The sequence below is a fragment of the Oculina patagonica genome, chromosome 13 (genome assembly GCF_052425735.1).
Source record: "Oculina patagonica isolate OP01 chromosome 13, crgOcupat, whole genome shotgun sequence".
NCBI classification, from domain to species: Eukaryota; Metazoa; Cnidaria; class Anthozoa; order Scleractinia; family Oculinidae; genus Oculina; species Oculina patagonica.
Window position 1 is genome coordinate 1,164,446 of NC_135770.1, and position 20,923 is coordinate 1,185,368.

Consider the following 20,923-nt stretch of genomic DNA (forward strand, 5'->3'; position numbering starts at 1 on the left):
CCATAAGGTTTCAAATAATGATTAAAATACGACTTCCCGGGTCCTTTTCTGGTACTATCTAAAATGCGCGGAATCCAGGAGAGTCTCAATGCTTTAATTTGGGTTTCAATATCCATGAGGTTCAACCCCCCATTTTTAACTGAATTTATAACAGAATGTCGCGTGACCTTGTCTGGTCCTTTCCATAGAAATTTAAAAATCATTCTTTCCATCCTTTTTATGATTTCCATTGGGGTTTAGATTATCGATGATAGGTACAGAAGTTTAGGTATCAAAAAGGTTTTAATAATTGTCACTCGCCCAAATAAAGATAAACCTCTCATGTTCCAGATATTTATAACTTTCTGAATTTTGTCTAACTTTTCCTGAAAATTTTGCGAAGATACCACTTTCTGATTACAGGAAAATTGTACTCCTAAATTTTTAACAGTCTTGCACCATTCCAAACCCAAAGGTTTTTCTACAGAATTCTTCATTGTTCCGATCCACATGGCTTTGGTTTTAGAGACATTCATTTTCAAACCTGAAAACTTTTCAAAAGTGTTAAGACTGTCTAACAGTTCCTTCGCAGAGGTAATATCTGATAACAATGCAGTCATGTCATCTGCATAGGCAAGCAGCTTTGTTTCTTAATCACGATATAAGCCAATAATCGTGCTTCAGAAAGTTCTTTCGTCGAAGTGATAAAAGAATTAGATAAACTTCGGTAATTTCTTGACATTCTCTCGTCAGGCATGTTCCGCCATCTTGGATTCTAGATGTTTTGGTACTCAGTGTATGATACACCAAGTGTCTTGGACAGTCCACCGACTTCATGTAAGGCCTCACACAGAGTGCCACATCATAATTCTCCTTCGTCAAGCACTACTCTAGGGAGTTTTACATAATTCCACTCCTTCTTCGTGTTGATGAGGGATCCCTTTGCCACTCGGTTGATTTTTTTTTTTTTTTTTTTTTTTTTTTTTTTTTTTTTTTTTTAAAACAAAAAAAACAAACCGAGTGGCAAAGGGATCCCTCAATGGCATTGGCATTGGTTTGGCTACGTACGGATAAGACAGCAGTGGCCTAAAACTTGAAAACGTCGGGCCGACGTTTTCAAATTTAACAGTGTTACTTGGGAGAAAATCACTTAAAAACCAGTGATTACATTTATTCACATCTTTAAGAATGATGTATTGCTTTTCTTTTGTTGTTCAAAAGATATTTTGTTGACCACTGAGTGCACTCTCATAATTCTATCATAGGTTACACAAAAACTTTTAAGTTTTCTCGTGATACTTCCCCTTTACAACCTAACGTATTTGCTAAATTATGCAAAGAACCTTAATGGTTGTATGTCTGAGAGTTAAGTCGACGATATTTTTTCGGTATTTAATAAAATTTTGAGAATCGAAATGTTGTTGAGATTATGAATGTGGATTTATTTCGTTTCAAGAATGATTGGTGCCAAATTAGTATATATATATTATATATATTTACTGTACATCAAATATTACTTGCGTTCTCATAATTTTATTTAAATTAGAGAATGCTTGACAATTAACAAGAAACAGCAGTTGAGTGTTGACGCGTTTTTCACGACTTGTTTTATGAAAAACGCACTATTAATATAATTGAATAGCAAAGAGCAAACCTTGGAGTGAAAACAGAGACTTCAAAACCTTTCATTGGTAGAGAGGACAAATAATTCCTTTATTTTGGTTTTTATATTTTTATACCTTGACCTATTTTGTAGTTTTTTTGTGAAAGCAATCGCCCAAGGCTGTGATATTTAAGGTCGCGGGGGATACCTACAGCATGAATAAATTCATGAAGGGAAATTTTGCTTGACCTGCATCTTTTAAAACGCTTATTTCTCAGCTGTTATGGGTGCGATGAAGCTCAAATTTTACAGAGACATAAAGAAATGATGAAAGATTGTGAATGTCGTCTTTTATTTGGTAGATTGCATTTACCGGCGATGTTATAGCCTCGTAAGTGCCAAACTGGGAAAAACATGATTTTGTGGCAGAGTTTGCGGAACGAGTAGGAGACAGCACACTGTGATCTTGTCAAAAACTAATCAGCCAATACCTCTAGAGTGTCATAACAGAAGCGGATTTTTTAATTTAAAGTTTGCCAGAAAGTTACGGCGGTTTAAGTGCGCAAATTTGAATTTAATGTCTTCTAATTCTTTCTAAAAGCGCTCTTTTAAAATTCCGCTTCTGTTATGACACACTACAGTATTCATAGTTTACCGATTTTTTATGCCGAATATTTTTGTGATTACTCTGAGTTGCAGAAATATTCAAATTTAAATGAAAATAAGCTCAAAGACTTCCTACAATCTATATGAACGTATATCGCTAAGTGTTGTTTTAAATTGGTTAAAATATCAAAGAAACAGGGATTTTTTACAATCACGCGCACGCGCCCATATTTTTGTCCAGTCATAAATATCTCGTAAAGTTGTCTATGTCAGTCGTTGTACTTCGTGCATACGCTTTAAATAAATGCATAATGATGAGCCTAAGGTGTCCCCCGTGACCTTAATGCATCAATTGTAATTAAACTAAGCACGATGAGTAAAACTAAAAACAAAAAGCGGAAAATTTTAATAATGACTCCTAACACTCATATCGAATGCTTCAAAAATGCTCATATCAATTGCGCATCATCCATACCAATCATCAGATAAGAACGAAAATTGCGAAGAAAACTTTGTCCAAGTAAATGCAAGTTTTTGTACCCTTTCCTTCGCCATGTTCCGAGTTTCGAAGGCCGATTCATTAGTTATCGTTTTGTTACAAACCACTAATCAGAAGTGACTATTTCTGATCTCCTAACTCAAAATGTCATCAACGACCAATAGAACGAACGCATTTTCAACATATTCCACCCGTCACGTGAAATATTCCACCCCACACCGCCCTCATTTTAAGCTAGGGGGACGTTTGCCAGAGAGCGGCAGGCAAGCATCAATTTGTGAAGAGGTAATTTTTCGAAGTTGATGTAATACTAGCAGTTTCTTTGTGCTAAATTACAAACTGGAACTTTGCTTGCATGTGTTTGCAGGTGCTGGTCACTTGAGTGACGCGGCCATCTGTCGGAAACAGTTGACACATTTTTATTACAACGGACAAAGGTAGGTAGCAATGAATTTATTGATCGCAATATTGCACACGAACACTGTATATAGGCTAGTACGTGCTTAATCTTTTATACTTTCATTTTTTGGTGAGCTCAGCATGTTACAGAGTTTTTGCTAGAAATATGTTGATGTAAGTACACAGCATGCTGTTCGATACAAAGCTATTATTTATACGTGGGTAATAATTGATCGCAGTTTTAAGCTGTCAGGGTATCTAAATTTTCGATTCTTGAGCCCCATTTACACGGCAGAAAATTTGTGGCACGGCTCGGATATAATTGGTACGCGTACCGGAAAAAATGGTTCGGCACGGATAAATCTTGTCCTGTAAACGACTTTTCCTCACCCGTGCCGAACAAAAACTTTACCCTAGTCGCGAGGTAGTCCGAGCACGGATAAAATTGGTACGCGTTCCTGAAAATCTAACCCGGCTCGAATAAAATGTGTAGTGTAAACGATTAGCCGTGCTGAATCAACTCTTTTCTTACGTTACTTCATTCAATAAATTTGCAGAAATTCCACTCGGCGGTGTGTTAGACGTGTATTTTATGAAAAACAGTTGCCAAGAAAATCTTATGAACCTTCATGGAAGAACTAGCAGTCTTCTTCGGTCGCTTCCTCCTGAGTTCGTGTTCGTTAGTGTCCAGAGTCGAAAGCTGAAATACTACCTTGGAAGAGCGTGATGTAAGGAGTTGAACCAAATAATGCAAGAAGAATAAAATAATATTAATAATAATCGTCGTCGTTAATAGGAGAGGTACAAGCCATCTCTGCTGCCATCTGAACAAGAACCATATATAATTTCACCCTTTTCTGGAAAAAGGCGAAAAGATGCGCGACTCGTATGTGACGTTTAAATAGCGGCATGCGCACTAAGGCAGAATCGCGTACGCTGGACAAGGTGTTGAGCCTTTTACCCGCACCAAGACATTATTTAACGCAGCTTAGCACGGTAGAAAAAAGGACGTGTAAACAGGGTATCAGTGCTATTTTTTTGGTACGCGTACCAATATTATCCGAGCCGTGCCACAAATTTTCTACCGTGTAAATGGGGCTTTGGTGGCTCATTACTTTTGCCTTTGGCGTGCTGTTCGAATTTTCGTTGTTTTGCTTATCGGTAGAACAAAATCGTTCGTTGTTGCTCTTTTGCATAAAAGTCGTCACGTTTTATGGTATATTATGACTTTCTGCACTAAACAAAGCAAAAAAAAACACTACAACAGAGATTCTTCAAGTACCATTTGTGCTTCTGGATTTCTTGAGTAAAGCGCACTTGATGCTTCCTAGGAAAGGGCTCGACAACATTAAGTAGCGTAGCTTACAAGTATTGCGCTAATAAACAGCTTAAAACAAAAATAATGTGTCAACTATTGTTATCACAATTTTATTAAACATAGTTTAAACTTCAAGAGCCAGTGACACTTAAGTGCTGCTCAAAATTTCACAATTTATTTTAGGGAACTTTTCTTGGGTGAGTAGAAAAGCAACATTCATTCATTTCTGACTGAAATACACAGCCATCGTTTGCAATAATGCTTTTCACTAAAACAAAATAACGCCAGGTGAAAGGGTAAGTTATTTTTGGATCATTGGTTTATAGTTATGTACAAAAGTGGGTTTTCAAGCGATCAAAAAATAGAAACGAAATAGTGTTAAGAATATGCACGCAGCTTTCCATTTCAGGAATTGGCGTCAAATTACTGTAGATATATGTACAACCCTCGCCGTGATCAACGAGAGTAGGCTTTAAATTATTTCAAACAAAAACAAACGGTAATAAGATAAACTTCGTCGTTCACCTGATGTAAAGTTTCCTAATCTCAGATACGTTAGACTTTTTTGACGCTGAATTTTTTTCTAAAAACCATTAAATACAAATCTCTAAAAATGCGTTTCTACCGAAATCTATCGAACGTATCGAAACTGCCGCATGAAAGGCGGCATAAAAGGCGTCAAAGCAAGCCATGTTTTGATTATTTTATTGGTTTAATTTGAAGTGTTTGACAAAATTTGTACGGTGTTGTAGTACACGACAATCAATAACCATGCAGTGGCAGTTAAGGGTTGTCGAGTTTTACCCAAAAAGTTTTAGAGAAAACGCGTACTTAAGTAATTGAATAACAAAGAATAAAAACTGAAGTGAAGAAATGGGCTTTAAATGTGAAAAGGACGCATACTAGCTTTATTTCTGTTTATTTTATCTAAACAATAAATATGTATGAAAATTTTAGACCTTGGCCTTTTTTGTAGTTCTTGTGAAAAAGACCGCCTTTGTCAAGGCTTTGATATTAAATGCATTTGTAATTAAACTGAGCAAGTTGAGTAAAACTAAAATAACGGAAAATTTGATTTGACGCCTAACAAAGTTATCAAATGCTCCAAAATGCTCATCTCAATGCACTTCATTCAAACCAATCATCAGATTAAAAGGAAAATATCAACGAAATCTTTAGCCAAATAAATGCAGGTTTTTACACCCTTTCGTTCGCTATGCTACGAGTTTCGAGGGCGGATTCAAAAGTTGTTTTTCTTTTAAACCAGTAATCAGCAGTGAACATTTCAATGCATCTGACCTCCTTACTCGAAATGTCATCAACGTCCAATAAAAAAAGATCGCATTGTCAACATATTCCACCCCTTACGTGAAATATTCCACCCCTCGCCGCCCTTTGAAAGCAACCGCCTTTGTCAAGGCTTGGATATTTAATGCATTTGTAATTAAAAAGCTTAAGCAAGTTGAGTTAAACTAAAAAAACGGAAAATGTGAATGATGATTCCTAGCACTTATATCGAATGCTCCAAAAATGCTCATATCAATTGCGCATCATCCAAACCCACTAACAGATAAGAACGGAAAATATCGACGGAAACTTTGTCTAAATAAATGCAAACATCCTCTCTGTCACCATGCCACGAGTTTCGAAGGCGAATTCGTAAGTTATTGTTTTATTAGAAATCGCCAATCAAAAGTTACCATTTCAATGCACAAAATCTCCAAACTCGAAATGCCATCAACGACCAATAGAAAGACTGTATTTTCAACACCCGTCACGTGGTTTTACATCACCGCCCACATTATTAATTGGGGTGTATCTTTGTCAGAGAGCGGCAGGGCCGATCAGTTTGTAAAGAGGTAATTTTTCAAAGTCGATGTAACACTGGCAGTTTCTTTGAGCTTATTCACAAATTGGAACTTCTTTTGCAGGTTTTGATCACATGAGTGACTTCGCTAACTGTCAGAAACAGTTGACACGTTTTTAGTACGAAGAATCAAGGTAGGTAACAATAAACACATTGTAGACCGGTTCGTGCTTAACTTTTATACTTTCATTTTTTTGGGGTGAGCTTAGCATGTTAGGTTCTTAGCTAGAAATATGTTGCTGAAAGTACACTGCATGCTATTCGATTCAAAGCCCTTATTTAAGCGTGGGTGATGAGGAATCGTACTTCGATTATCCGTATCTAACTACTCTTGCCTTTGGCGTGCTGTTCGTATTTTGGTATTTTTGCTAGAACAAAATCGATAAAAATCGATCGAAATCAAAATTTTGTTGTTTTGCGAACCGGTCGCCACGATTTTTGTTATATCCGAATTTCTACACCACCAAAGTCGAAACGATTCGAGAGATTGTTAAAGTATAGTTTGCGCTTTTAGATTGCTTGGGTGATTAAAACGCACTTGATACTTCCTAGGATTCGACAATATCTACCGTAGCTTGCAAGTATTGCTTAAATATTACTCCGTATTTCTACGTTTGTAAAAGCAAGGTTGCGTGAAAGCGTTTCTTTTGTCAAACAATAAGAAATTTCGCGTAAAAGAAGAAACAAATGTTTTTAATAAATGTTGTTTTTGTTAAAACGTTAATAGCCAGCGGCACTTAAGTGTCGCTCAAAATTTCATGATTCATTTTTACGATGAAAAACGCAAAATCAGTACTAAAGTTATTTTCAATAAACATTGAAGTGGCGAAATAGACTTTAATGCAACCTGACTTTTCTTCAGAAATTAATAACCAGAAAAACAAAATTCATTCATTTTATATTTATTATTTCTAAAGTGGTAACATATATGGAAATTCCATGGAAATTCTTGAGAACGCAATAGCCGTTGTCAAGGCTGTGAACGTTAACGGTTTTTTTTAAGTGTAGCGAAATAAGCAAGACCAGACTCGTATCCAGTCCTTTTTTTCGCAAAGGAATCTGGGAACGAAATAAACGCGCGCAAAAAAAGAGAAGCGAATGGGTACTAGTCTGTTTAATTCCCATTTTTAAGAAGATGCTTCGAGCTTCAAAGATAACTTTGTTATTTCCACAGGTGAATATGCGTAACACATTTCACTTTAAATAGGTAACTAGCTTGGCCCGAAAACATAAATGTAGAATAAATTTACTCCTATCATAGAATATTTGCTTGTTAGCAGACTGTATAAACCAACTGTTACTTTCGTCCAGAAAAACGTGCTAACAATTCAACGAGTCAAATATCAAATTAAAAACAGCTAAATTTTATTTCATCCACCTTTTGCAAATCATATTTTACAAATACACCTTTTACAAATTCATGTTTCACAAATTCACCTTTTTACAGATCTAGCACAGTCCACTACAATCCACTATTTGTTTCACAATATCCCCAAGGAATTATTAATGGACATACTTCAAGATGGCTAAAATTGTTTTTTGTTTTAAAATAGACTTTTAAGCCTCTACAAAATAGAATACAATAATGCAAATTGTTTTGAGCTGTCATGTCTCTTTTCTGTTTTTCAACCTTATAAATGCAAGGATTGTTTTTTTTTCTTGCGAGGCATGTTCGATCAGTTGGCACAAAAGGGACTTTCTGCTAAACACGCAAGACGCTGAATGAGCGTTCACTCGAGCGCGCTTCTTTTTCAGTGCTACTAGCAGGATCAACAAAATCAAGTTAACACTTTGAAGTAATTACTAGCAGCACGAGTACAAAATTGAGAACGAGTACAGCTTTAGAATTTAAGTCCATTTTCAGAGTCCTGTTAATGAAAGTGGTGTAAAACGTGATCTTAAAAATCGAAAGATTTTCAGTCATTCACCACGGCGACTTTTACGAACATTGAATCGAGACAGCAGTGAGAATAAACTACAACACAAAAACTTGAAAGTATCTCCTTGATTTAGTATTTAATTTATTGTGTAAAAAGCGAGCATTATTTGCTTATTGGGCATATTAACAACATATGAGACGATTAAAGCATAAAAGTCCATTCAAAACAGTTTTAAACAACACAAGTAAAACATTCGTAATAGTTACCGTATTCTTTTCGTCAGGTTTTTCTAGCTTTCTCTGCGTGGCGAAAACATTGAATAAAGTGGATACACGATGAAGATTGTGCTCGCCATTCAACTTATCATTGTGCTACTGATGTTCCAGCCTGACATGAGCCTGAGCGATTTCTGTCAGAATGCAGACTGGAAGACAAGCCTCGAACAGGAAGGGTGGTCTGAGTGCCCTAGTGACACCTACCTTATAGCACTGTTCAGAAATGACCGAGCACCAGGAAACGAAACAGTTGGACGCATTGAGCTTGGACAGTGCTGTATAGCCCTTGGTTTATTTTATGCCAATCAGTCTGCAACCTGTATTAATGCAAACTGGATGACTACGCTGGATGGGTGAGTCGTTCAATAATAGTTCCCTACTACTCCCTTAAGTGTGTGTCGCAAAGATTCTTAAACCCTGACACTTTTTCGGATAGAGAATCGATAATTGATACCCCTTTTTAGGCCCAAACCCACAAATATTACACCCTATGTATGGGTAAAACACATCCATATAATTACAAAATTCTTTCCTCCATAATAATAATAATCCTCGTAAGTTGCGTTCAGTATTTCTCATTTGAAAGAGACCACGCATGTACTTTGGCATCGTTTAATTTCGAACTGAAGTGTCTTAAAAACGGTTTTCATCATATCTTGGCACCTAATACTATACACGTCTCTAGACAGAGACTTCTCGTCTGGAACAATCCTGAGCGCCTTTTTGTTAAGATTCACTAATTTGTTCTATTTTGCCCCACAAAAATGCCAATCTGCTGAACAATATAAAAAATATGGAACAATAAAAGCCTCATAAAGTTTACATTTCACAGCTGTCGGTACTATTTTCCGAAAGAGGGAAATTACGTTAACTTGATTGTTGACCTTAGTAAAAATACACTTGTGTACGTTGTCGATTGTTATTTTTTTGTTCTTTCAGGAATAATGTCTGGGCCGTATGCCCCAACGGTTATTTCTTGCACGGCTTCAGGAAATCAGATAGACAAGATCTGTCTAGCATTGAAGAAGCAAAGTGTTGCCGTCCACAGAATCAACCGGAAGATAGTTATGAGGACTGTTACGATGAAGATGTTTCCGATAAATTCGACGACAAGGGTTGGAGTAGTTGCCGGTTTGGATATTACATGGCTGGCTTCTACAAAAGCAGCTGCAACGAAGTTAACTGCATTGATAAACTTAAATGCTGCGCAATGAAATCACGTAATTCTATAACTGTTCTTGATTTTCACTATGCGACTACTTTAACTAGGTCACTTGAAGTTGGGAGAAATTGAGCTAATCAAAACGTAAAGCAAGTAAAAAGAATGGCGATCTTTTTCGTAAATGATAGCGCAATGACTTTCGGTCGGTTTGCTTATTTTGGAAAAGCACTTTCTGTTGTTTAAAACTCTCTCACTTTTTTTAATAATTATTTACTTACTTGACAAATATTGTTTACAAAAAGGTCACCTTACAGAACTTTTTTCAGGACGTTGTTTAAACTTACAGTGTAATTATTACTTACAATCCAAAAGACATCGCTTCAAAACAGATCACTTACAATTTGAAACTTATGATACGTCACTAACTTGCAATACATTACTTACTTACAGTGCATACATCACACGCTGGTAACACATATACTTACTTTCACTACACCATTTATTAAGAATAGAATTCTTACTTAGAAAACATCGCTTGTTTATAATATATTATTTAATTACGAAGAGAAATCTGATACAAACAATACTAGAATACGTTACTCGTACTAAGAAACTAACGGCTCACAAATTCACCATCACAAGCTTACTCGGTAGATAAATTGCTTTTATTGTTCAACTCTCAATACATCTTTTTGGAGAAATGGTAAGCGCTTCAAGTGATTAGAAGGCAAAAATGACAGCATATAGATTTGTTAAACTTGAATTTGTGCAACTACGACTCCCCTATATTCTCCATATACTCTATTGATTCTGCCCTTGGCCAGTTATCATATTTAATATTTTTTTTTTCTAAAAGAAAAGAAAAATTAGCTTGAAAACTCTTCAACATTTAGTATAGCAACTAACTAATCACGTTTCTTGAGAGGAACGCAGCTTTTTGCAACTCTGTTGGGGTTTAAAGGAGCTACGGCGCGGACAACTCATCTTGAAAAAATTGGCAAGTTTTTTTCAAGATTATCATTCGTAATCCGTCTTAATCTTCGTCAGTCAAAACCATCCTTGTTTTTTGCGTTTTTATTACTCCCTCGTTGTTTTTCTATCTTAGAATTCTATTATTTTATTATTTTAATTACGTTGTTGAAATCTTATTGTATAATTGTTTTTCGTCTTATTGGTACATTATAACAACAACAAACCTTAACAACAACAAATCTTTATTTAGCACAATTATTTTATTTAAAATGTCTTTCACCTCCCGCAATAAGCCTAGCTGATCAAAGCGGGAGGTGAAGAAGAAAATGAAGAAGAAAATAAATAAACGAAAATGATCGCCTTAATTGCCTTAATTTGTTCTCGATGAAAGTTATAATTGATAATTTTGTTCTAAGTGGCCCGGTTCAAGTAGTTGCAATGTTATGCATCACGTTTTGGTTGTACAATCACAGAACGCAGACGTCCTTTGCAACATTGCTTCATTAATTTAGTGCAACACAAAACTCTAACAAAGGAAACAAACAGCTTCCATATCGAAACAAGCTTAATATTGCGAAAAGTTAGTACTACGGAAATCTGATCCCAGTTCACTAAAATAATACTCTCATTTCAGCTGTTGTCGATGGCGGATGGAGTGACTATGGAGACTGGAGCGAGTGCAGTGTGACTTGTGGAGATGGACAGCAGGAACGCTCACGTACCTGCACCAATCCCCCTCCGGCTTATGGTGGAGCAGAATGTTCTGGATCCAACAAATGGACCAAACCATGTAATAATGGTCCGTGCCCTGGTAAGAAACCGATTGGTAATATACAAGAGCTTTTAATCGTTTAGGACTTTAGGACAAGACGTTCATTCGATCGATGGTTTACCGGATCAGATCCAACTCCACACGTGATTCGAGAGTACCTAAATTTTTTTTTCGATCTCATTATCACACGAGTAACATTAGACACACAAATGGTTCTGGTGGACAAGTCTCAGTCTAGTGGGCTTCACCTCTATATAGCAAATCAATCCGATCCGACACTGTTTATATTGGCCGATCTATATCTTTTGGTGAGAGCTAAAATAATATAACTCCTAAGTGATTCGACAGCCGAAACAAGACTGAACAACTCATAACCTCAAGTATCAAGGACAATTTTTTTCGTCGTTATCCGCTCATCGCTCCCCCGGAATACACTCGTCTTCGTCAACAGCGCACATGATCTTCCAAATGTGGTAGGGCCTATATGCAGGTCACGCAACTATGGACCGTTACAATAACATTGTTTTCTTCTTTCACCCCGACTTTCAATTTGTTAGTGACATCTTCCTCAAGCGCACTTCTATTTGAGTTTAGTTTAAACATTAACCTTGCCTGTTCTTCATAAATATCAAATAGTATTGGCCATTTTTTTTTAACTTAACAGACCAAAATTTGATATGGTGTTGATTGGTGTTATTGTTTTTTGATATTGTTGTTATTTGTTCTTGTGTAGTGGATGGTGGATGGAGCGACTTTGGAGACTGGAGCGAATGCAGTGTGACGTGTGCAGGTGGAATAAAGAAGCGCAGAAGAACCTGTACCAATCCCCCTCCGTCAAATTGTGGCGCGTATTGTGTTGGAGACAACTTGGAGGCACAAAACTGCAATACTCAGTCTTGCAGCGGTAATATATTTTGGCGCTCGGTTATCTTTAGTTAGTTTCTCATATAATGAAGATATTTACAATTTATGGTCCACTAAATGTTGCTGTTGGCTGTTGTTGTCGACATTTTTTTGTACATACTCAAGAAATAATAAAAACAAACGTTCACTGGCTAAAAATATTTAAAAAAAAAACTATTCAAGGATCAAACACTTTCTTCACGCACGAGCCTAGATAGTACTGAAATCATTTCTCTGCTGAACTTTGTTTTATCTAACAACTACTTCGTTTATGGTGATAAGATATACAAACAGATCCATGGTTGCGCGATGGGCAGCGCGATGGGCAGCCCTGTAAGCCCAGCCCCGTGGCGAACTTGTGCATGGAGGCGATCGAAGAGGTGGCCATCAACTCGTCTGAAGTACAACCGAAAGTGTGGAAACGCTATGTGGATGACAGTTTTTGCATCATCAAAAGAAATGCTGTTAACTCCTTCCATGCTACTCTCAACTCCATTGATCCACACATTTCATTCACCATCGAAGAAGAATCTGACCAACAGATCGCTTTCCTAGATTCTTTGGTTTCCCGCAAAGATAACACGATCACCATCGATGTTTATCGCAAAGCAACCCACACCGACAGATATTTAGACTTTTATTCTCACCATGACAAAAGCCATAAGATTAGCACAGCTGAGACCCTCTTACACCGGGCAACTAAACTCCCTAGCACAGCCCAAGGGAAAAATACTGAAATCAATCACGTCACTGATGCCCTACGAGCTAACAACTATCCGTCCGATATTATTTCTAACATCCTAAAGAAGAAATTCTCCAATCCAACAACACATGCCATCCCTTCACCAGAAGAACTTGTCCATATGTTTTTTAAATGGGCTGCGCCTCAGGAGCATTCCAACACTTACGCTGTACTTCCATTCATCAATGGTGTCACGCAACCACTAACAAGGATTCTTCGAAAGCACGACATTCAAGTTATTAATAAACCCCACAAGACATTACAACAAGAATTCCCATCCCCTAAATTTAGACCACCAGTCGAACAACAACCAAATGTGGTGTACAAAATTCCTTGTGCTGATTGTGATTGGTGCTATGTGGGTGAAACCGGCCGTTGTTTTGAAACCCGCAAAAAAGAACATATCAGGAATGTAAAAACCTGTGCGAATGGCTCAAATATTGCGAAACATGCGTGGTCATTCGACCATCGCATAGACTTTGAAAACTCTAGTGTTATTGACAAAGGCTCTTTTCGTATTAGAAAAACTTTGGAAGCTTGGCACACCTCTGCTACTAAGCATGCTGACAATACTCAAAGCCCATTCCAAGCCAATATTGTGTTCTTTTTAAAAAATAGCCTCTTAATTAGCACATTTTTACTTCGCTTTTGTTTTTCATTATTTTCTTTTTATCACACCTTTCTTGTATATATTTTATCCATTTTGTATTCAATTTTTTATCCGTCGAAGGCTGTAGAGTGACAGCCGAAAGCTCATTGTTTTTAATATTTTTAGCCAGTGAACGTTTGTTTTTATTATGTCTAATCCTGGCTGCGCTTCAATCTTTAATCATACTCAAGAAAGCCTGACACAGTCTTGCTTATGGCACCGTTAGGCTTAGTTACGTCGCGTTGTTTTATTAGCTTCGATTGTTTACATTGAAAAGAATCAGGATTGACAAGTATACTGATTGATAGACAGACTGACTGGCTGACTGACTGACTGACTGACTGATTGATTGATTGATTGATTGATTGATTGATTGATTGATTGATTGATTGATTGACTGATTGATTGATTAAGTGAATGATTGAAAGTAATGTGTTATATTATTTTAGTTGACGGTGGTTGGACAAACTGGTCGGCGTACGGGGAGTGTAGCAAGACCTGTGGTAAAGGGAAAAAATATAAAACCCGTACCTGCACCAACCCACCCCCCTCAGGAGACGGGAAGAACTGTAAGGGAAAATCCAAGAAAGGCAAGAGATGTAACGAGGGAAAATGCAAAGGTATGAATGGAAAATTTGTTTCAAGTGAAGCTTGGTTGTGACTAGAATGGAAGCTTCAAATGTGACTCAAATAGATCTCTATGTATGTGATGCCCTTCTGTTCAACTAGCAACTAGATTATCAGGCATGTTATTTAGAGAGTAAGCAATTTTTTTGGAGGGTAACACATGTCAGTGAAAACTGTACTGATGAACTAGTAGCCATCTATGTTAAATTAAAATAGTTTATAATATAATTGGAAAATGAGGTCTTAAATATATAACAACATAGAATAAGTAAGAATAACAAATATTTAGGTTAGGAATGGCCACAAATGCTAAGAATTTATTTTCAAAATCACAGTAAAAATGGCACTACAAAAGCATTAATTAAACTTTCTTTGCCAGAAAATGGCATAGCTTGAAAAGTGCTGATGGTAAGTTTTGTGTGCATTTTGTTGTTGCAAATTTGCGCAATTTACAAAGCATAGATGTTTACCAAACTTACCAAACTTATTAATTTGGGAAATGTTTTTTACATTTCGTAGGCGGTAACTGTACACAGGCCTACATTTGACCACTGTATGCAGTTGTGTCGTTTTTTCAATAGGAGAATATATAGCACACGCTTTAAAAGTATTTCTTGATAAAATAAAAAAGAAAGCTGTTCATAAATAACACGTGTCTAGCAAGAACTAGTTATCAAAGCTTAAGCATAAAATTACCCAATTAGTGACCTCTTGGCACTTTTTTATCTGGATAAATTAATGTAATTTGATGTCTGTTTTAACAGGAGTGTAGGGAAAGCAAAGTCCTACAGAGGGGATAAGCAGGTAATTGCCTAATTAAGTGTGATGCTTTTGCTAGGTTGCTGTACATGTACGGGGAATAACTAGCTGTATCGTTTGGCATGCAGGAGGTTCCAGGACTCTTAAACCGTTTCAGCACTCTTCAGTTCTTTAATACTCTTCTTATGCATCTACTGCACAGCTAACTATAGCGAACTAGTAGCCCTTCTAATATAGATAAAATGTAGACGTGTTTGGGTTTGCTGAGCGTGGGAACTTTTATTGCATATCCCACAGCATGATATTTGTAGTGTATTGAGCCAGCGGTTACGAGCATGCGCACCTATGCGCATTCTGTACCATGTGCTTTTTGAACAAAACCAAATACATGACAGTGGCGACGAGGATTAAGTCGTAGGAAAACGTCGAAAATATGACTGCTATCGGAAAGATAGAGAGTTTTGATGAGATACAAGAGAAATGGGAAACTTATGCGGAACGTGTAGAACAGTTTTTCTTAGCAAACAACATCGATGAGGACCGCCAAGTGCCAACCTTGTTAAGCTTGATCGGGAGCAAAACATACACATTGTTGAGGGACCTTCTTTCACCGGACAAACCAGCTACGAAGAGCTTCCAAGAGATCGTCACGACCCTTCAGCAACACTTGAGTCCTAAACCATTGGAAATAGCAGAACGCTTTCGTTTTTACAAACGAAATCAGCGAGAAGGAGAAACCGTTTTGGCCTACGTAGCAGAACTGAAGAAACTAGCGACTCACTGCAACTTTTGCGCAAACCTTAACGAAGCTTTACGGGATAAATTGGTCTGTGGCCTTCAAAATATGCAGATACAGAGGCGGTTGCTTTCAGAAGCAAAACTGAAATATTCCAAAGCTTTGGAGATAGCCGTAGCGATGGAAACTGCCGTTCGTGATGCTTCGGAATTGCACAGTGAGCTGCACGCAGAACCTCGAGTTGACAAGATCTCAGATAACAGCAAGCCACCGCCACCGCCACCGCCGCCGCCGCCGCCGCCGCCGAACCCCACGCCTAAAGTTTGCTATCGATGCGGAGGAGACACACACGCATCACACAATTGCAGATTCAAGGACCAGACATGTTATTATTGTGGAAAGGTGGGCCATATTTCCAGAGTTTGTATCTCGAGACGACAAGGTAAGCCAAAGCAACCACCCAAAACATCACAAAACACTCAAGTCCATACTGTTCAGTACAGTGAAAGTGATGAATTTGAAGATGTGTTAGGAAGCATGAAGATACACAATGTGAGCAAACCGAGCAGTAATGTAATCTGGGTAGATCTGAAAGTAGAAGGGAAACCGTTGAAAATGGAACTGGACACAGGCTCGGCTGTGTCGATCATTCCACATGATTTGTACATGGAGAAATTTAACGACAAACCTTTGCATAAAACTGAACTAATGTTGAAAACCTACACGGGGGAAAACATTGTTCCACTGGGAGTGCTTAAGGCAAATGTTGAGTACAAAGATCAGCAACCCTTACTTTTGGATCTGTATGTGGTTAAGAATAAGGGCCCTGTGTTGATGGGAAGGGATTGGCTCTACAAGATACGCCTGGATTGGTATGCTATTAAATCACTAAAAGCTTCACAAGCCCCACCAATTGCTAAAGAGCGTCTACAGACCATGCTAGAGAAATACTCTGATGTTTTTGAAGATAAACTTGGAACATTTAAATCAGCTAAGGCAAAGCTAACCCTAAAAGAAGATAGCCAAGCTCATTTCTGCAAAGCTCGTGCCGTGCCTTACGCCTTAAGGCCCAAGGTTGAAGAAGAACTGAAAAGACTTCAGAATGAAGGTATTCTCACGGAAGTTGAGTGGAGCGATTGGGCCACGCCCATTGTACCTGTCCCAAAGAAAGATGGGTCTGTCAGAATTTGCGGTGATTACAAAGGCACAGTGAACCCAGAACTACAAGCTGGGCAGTATCCTTTACCCCGCATTCAAGATATCTTTGCAAAGCTTAGTGGTGGGCAGAAATTCTCAAAGATTGACCTTCGTCAGGCATACCACCAACTAGAGATAGAAGAAGATTCCAAGAAATACCTCACCATCAACACACACATGGGTTTGTTTCAGTACAACAGACTGGTGTTTGGCATCACATCAGCACCTGCTATCTGGCAGCGCACCATTGATCAAGTGCTGGAAGGAACATCTGGCACAAGTTGTATCCTTGATGATATGATCATTACTGGCAAGGTTGATGAAGAACACCTGGCTAACTTAGAAGAAGTTCTGCGACGGCTTCAGCTTCATGGGTTGAGAGCGAACAAGGCAAAATGTGAGTTCTTCAAAGAGAAGATAACCTATTGTGGACATGACATCGACAAAGATGGCCTACACAAGTCAGCAGAGAAAGTTGAAGCAGTATTGAGTGCGCCTCGTCCAAACGATGTAGCTGAAGTGAGATCTTTTCTCGGGCTAATCAATTACTACCACAGGTTCTTGCCTAACCTATCGACAGTAGTACATCCCCTGACACAACTTTTGGAGAAGAATCATCAGTGGAAATGGACAGAACAGTGCGAGATAGCATTCCACAAAGTGAAAGAAATGATCACTTCAGAGCAAGTTTTAACGCATTATGATCCCAGCCTACCACTAAGGCTTGCTTGTGATGCATCCCCTGTCGGTGTTGGAGCGGTGCTGTCCCACGTGATGAAGGATGGTACCGAGCGACCCATAGCTTTTGCTTCAAGGACACTCACCAAAACTGAGCAAAAGTATGCACAGATTGACAAAGAAGCCTTGTCAATAATCTGGGGGGTAAAGAAGTTCCATATGTATTTGTTTGGCCGCCCTTTCACATTGTACACAGATCATCAGCCCTTAACGTCAATCTTTCATCCGCGGAAAAGCATCCCTGTGGTCACTGCAGCTCGACTGCAACGTTATGCCTTGTTCCTGGCGGGCTATGATTACACCATTGAATACAAGAACACTAAAGTTCACAGTAATGCCGATGGTCTTTCCCGCCTACCAGTCGTAAATGAATCCAGGGATGAGGAAGTTGTCGACCCAGTGGGTGTATTTAATTTGATGCAGTTTGATCCACTGCCAGTCACAGTGGATAACGTTAGGCGAGAAACACAGCGAGATCCTGTTTTGGCTCAAGTGTATGAGATGACCAGTAAAGGTTGGCCACACAACCCTGATCCTGCACTCAACCCCTATTTTGTTCGCAAAGATGAGATCACATTACAATCAGGCTGTCTGATGTGGGGGATAAGAGTCGTAGTACCTCCAAAGTTGCGCCCTCAAGTTCTCGAGGAACTTCATCGGGGACATATGGGGGTCGTGAAGATGAAGGCCCTAGCCCGAAGTTACATCTGGTGGCCTAAAATCGACAAGGAAATTGAACTGACTGTAAAGTCCTGCTCAGGTTGCCAACTAACACAGAGAGAGCCTAGTACAGTACCGGTACACCCTTGGGAGTGGCCTTCGTCCCCCTGGCAACGAATTCACATTGATTTTGCAGGTCCGTTCCTCAACAGCATGTTCTTGGTGGTAGTGGATGCACATTCAAGATGGCTAGAGATAGAGAGAATGACTAGTACAACCTCAGAGAAGACCATTGAAGTCCTTCAGAAGTTATTTGCCAGATATGGAATACCAGCCCAGTTGGTAAGCGATAACGGGTCGCAATTTACATCAGAAGAGTTTCAGCAATTCCTTAAGAGAAACGGAATCAAACACATCACTTCAGCACCTTACCACCCTGCCACCAACGGGCTGGCGGAGCGCGGTGTGGGGAGCTTCAAAAGTGCGATGAAGAGCGAAACTGAAGTGCAATCCTTGAACCTTAAGTTGGCAAGATTTTTGCTGGCTTATCGGAACACTCCCCACTCAACCACTGGAGAGCCACCATCCCAGTTGTTCTTAGGAAGGAGATTACGCACTCGACTGGACCTGTTAAAACCAGATCTCAGCGTCCAGATAAACAACCGTCAGATAGACCAGTCTGTCGCCAAGGGTGGTTCTGTAACGCGGCATTTTTCCATTGGCCAGAGAGTAATTGCACGAAATTACAAAGGAAAATCAGAGTGGGTACCAGGTATTGTGCGTGCACAACTAGGACCCCTGTCTTATGAAGTGGAGATTGGGCCTAACTTAGTTTGGCGTCGACACACAGACCAAATCAAAGATTCCAATGTTCCTGTTTCAGACAACCATACACCAGTTATCCAGCCGTTGCTTTTCCCGCCCCCAGTAGAGTACCATGGTGACCAAGTAGCTGAGCCTCCTGAGCAGACAGAAGCCATCCCACGGGAGACAGGTTTTCAGCCATCCAATCCAGCGGCTAAACCTTCAGTTAGCAGCCCGCGGAGCCAGATTGAACATGTTCCTGCTAGAAGATACCCTACCAGGGAGAGGAAGCCCCCAGCCCGACTGGACCTTTGAACATTGAACTGCCCATTTCTAGAGCTTTGACTTTATTTGTAGAATAGAAAGGGAAGGACTGGACCTTTGAACATTGAACTGCCCATTTCTAGGGCTTTGACTTTATTTGTAGAATAGCATGTTGTGTTGGACTTTTTTTTTCTTTTTCCCCGGAAACTTTTGGGGTACGAGACTGGCTTAAGGGGGAGGAGTTGTAGTGTATTGAGCCAGCGGTTACGAGCATGCGCACTTATGCGCATTCTGTACCATGTGCTTTTTGAACAAAACCAAATACATGACAATATTAAACTCGTGAGAACACACTTGTTAGATGATCAACAAAAGTAGAGAATAACTAATTAAATTATAATGGTAAAATTACAGAGTTGGACTAAGAACCCAAAAAAGAACCCCATGTGGGTGGGACACACGCGTACGGACAGCTTTGATTCCCAAACATGCCTACTCTTAAAAACAAAACTAATGCAACCCAAACGACTCCTTCGAACTAGACACTAGACAAAACTGCTCTAAAACTAAGAAACTGCAAGTATGGGCTAACCTTTGAGCAACCTTGGACTTTAAACCGAAGAGTAACCTTGAACAACGTTGGTACCTAAAACACTTCACAACACTTTTCTAGTCTTTTGCTGCCCGGCATCCTCCTGGTGGCTTCTCATCTCTTAGGTTGCTGAGGCCACCCATGGATCTAATCTCCTACTGGAATAGGCTCAGAAAGGAGGCATGGGTTCCAGCCCCAGCTGAGGATGGGGATGCCGAGCAGTGTGGTTCGCCGCACTGATGTTTTTCTTGTGCCGTTAAATATTTTTTAAATATTTTTTTTTATAAAAATATTAAATATTTTTTAAATATTTATATTTTACACGGATTGGGACAGAAAGTGCTCACGGCTTGTACTTTTTTTTGAAATAGTGCACTGGTAATGAAGCATTTATTTTAAAGGTGGTAATATGTGTTGTGATTTATGACGTTCTGTGACGTTCGATGTGACATCATAAAGTGTTGAATACGCGATCATGGATATTATTGTTTTTCACGACATCAAGTTATTTAAAAATGTTGTTAAAAAATGTAAAATTAACAGAAACTGTTAATAAACTCTAAGAAACTTGAAAAACAAAGGAAATGTCCTTAAAACGAAGAATTAAACAGTTAAATTCAAAATTGCTGCAGATACGCGTGTCAACATATATACTAAATGCAACTGCTGATTTTATTATTTTTGCAGATCTACAATAAACATATCAAACTGGGAAACAATGGGAATCATTTCCTTTAACTGTGAATGAGGGCTGGTTAATCACAGTTTGGAATTACATAACAAGGGATTAATTGATGGGAAAATATTCGAACTTAAAGCGTCTGCGTATCTCCTCTTATGGATGTCGGATTTCGGATAAAATTATTGTTAATCAGTAATACGATATTTCACTTGTTGGTGTGGGAAAAATAAAACAAGCT

General features: G+C 38.7%; 1 protein-coding gene across 1 annotated transcript; it reads left to right on the plus strand.

The window, feature by feature from the left end:
* The first annotated feature begins 6,223 nt into the window (after positions 1 to 6,223).
* On the plus strand, positions 6,224 to 20,923 carry LOC144636772 (coadhesin-like). The gene is made up of 9 exons (XM_078495971.1): positions 6,224 to 6,263; positions 6,336 to 6,405; positions 8,435 to 8,779; positions 9,366 to 9,646; positions 11,195 to 11,371; positions 12,066 to 12,236; positions 14,076 to 14,246; positions 15,018 to 15,057; positions 20,691 to 20,923. Exons 3-8 carry the CDS (start codon positions 8,487 to 8,489, stop codon positions 15,023 to 15,025), a joined length of 1,101 nt encoding a protein of 366 aa, XP_078352097.1. The 5' UTR covers positions 6,224 to 6,263; positions 6,336 to 6,405; positions 8,435 to 8,486; the 3' UTR covers positions 15,026 to 15,057; positions 20,691 to 20,923.

Bases quoted from the DNA above. Each gene is read 5' to 3' on its own strand.
- LOC144636772 (XM_078495971.1), top strand. From the start codon at position 8,487: ATGAAGATTGTGCTCGCCATTCAACTTATCATTGTGCTACTGATGTTC. The intron at 8,780-9,365 runs GTGAGTCGTTCA...TTGTTCTTTCAG, and splicing joins TGGATGACTACGCTGGATGG to GAATAATGTCTGGGCCGTAT. The intron at 9,647-11,194 runs GTAATTCTATAA...CTCTCATTTCAG, and splicing joins ATGCTGCGCAATGAAATCAC to CTGTTGTCGATGGCGGATGG.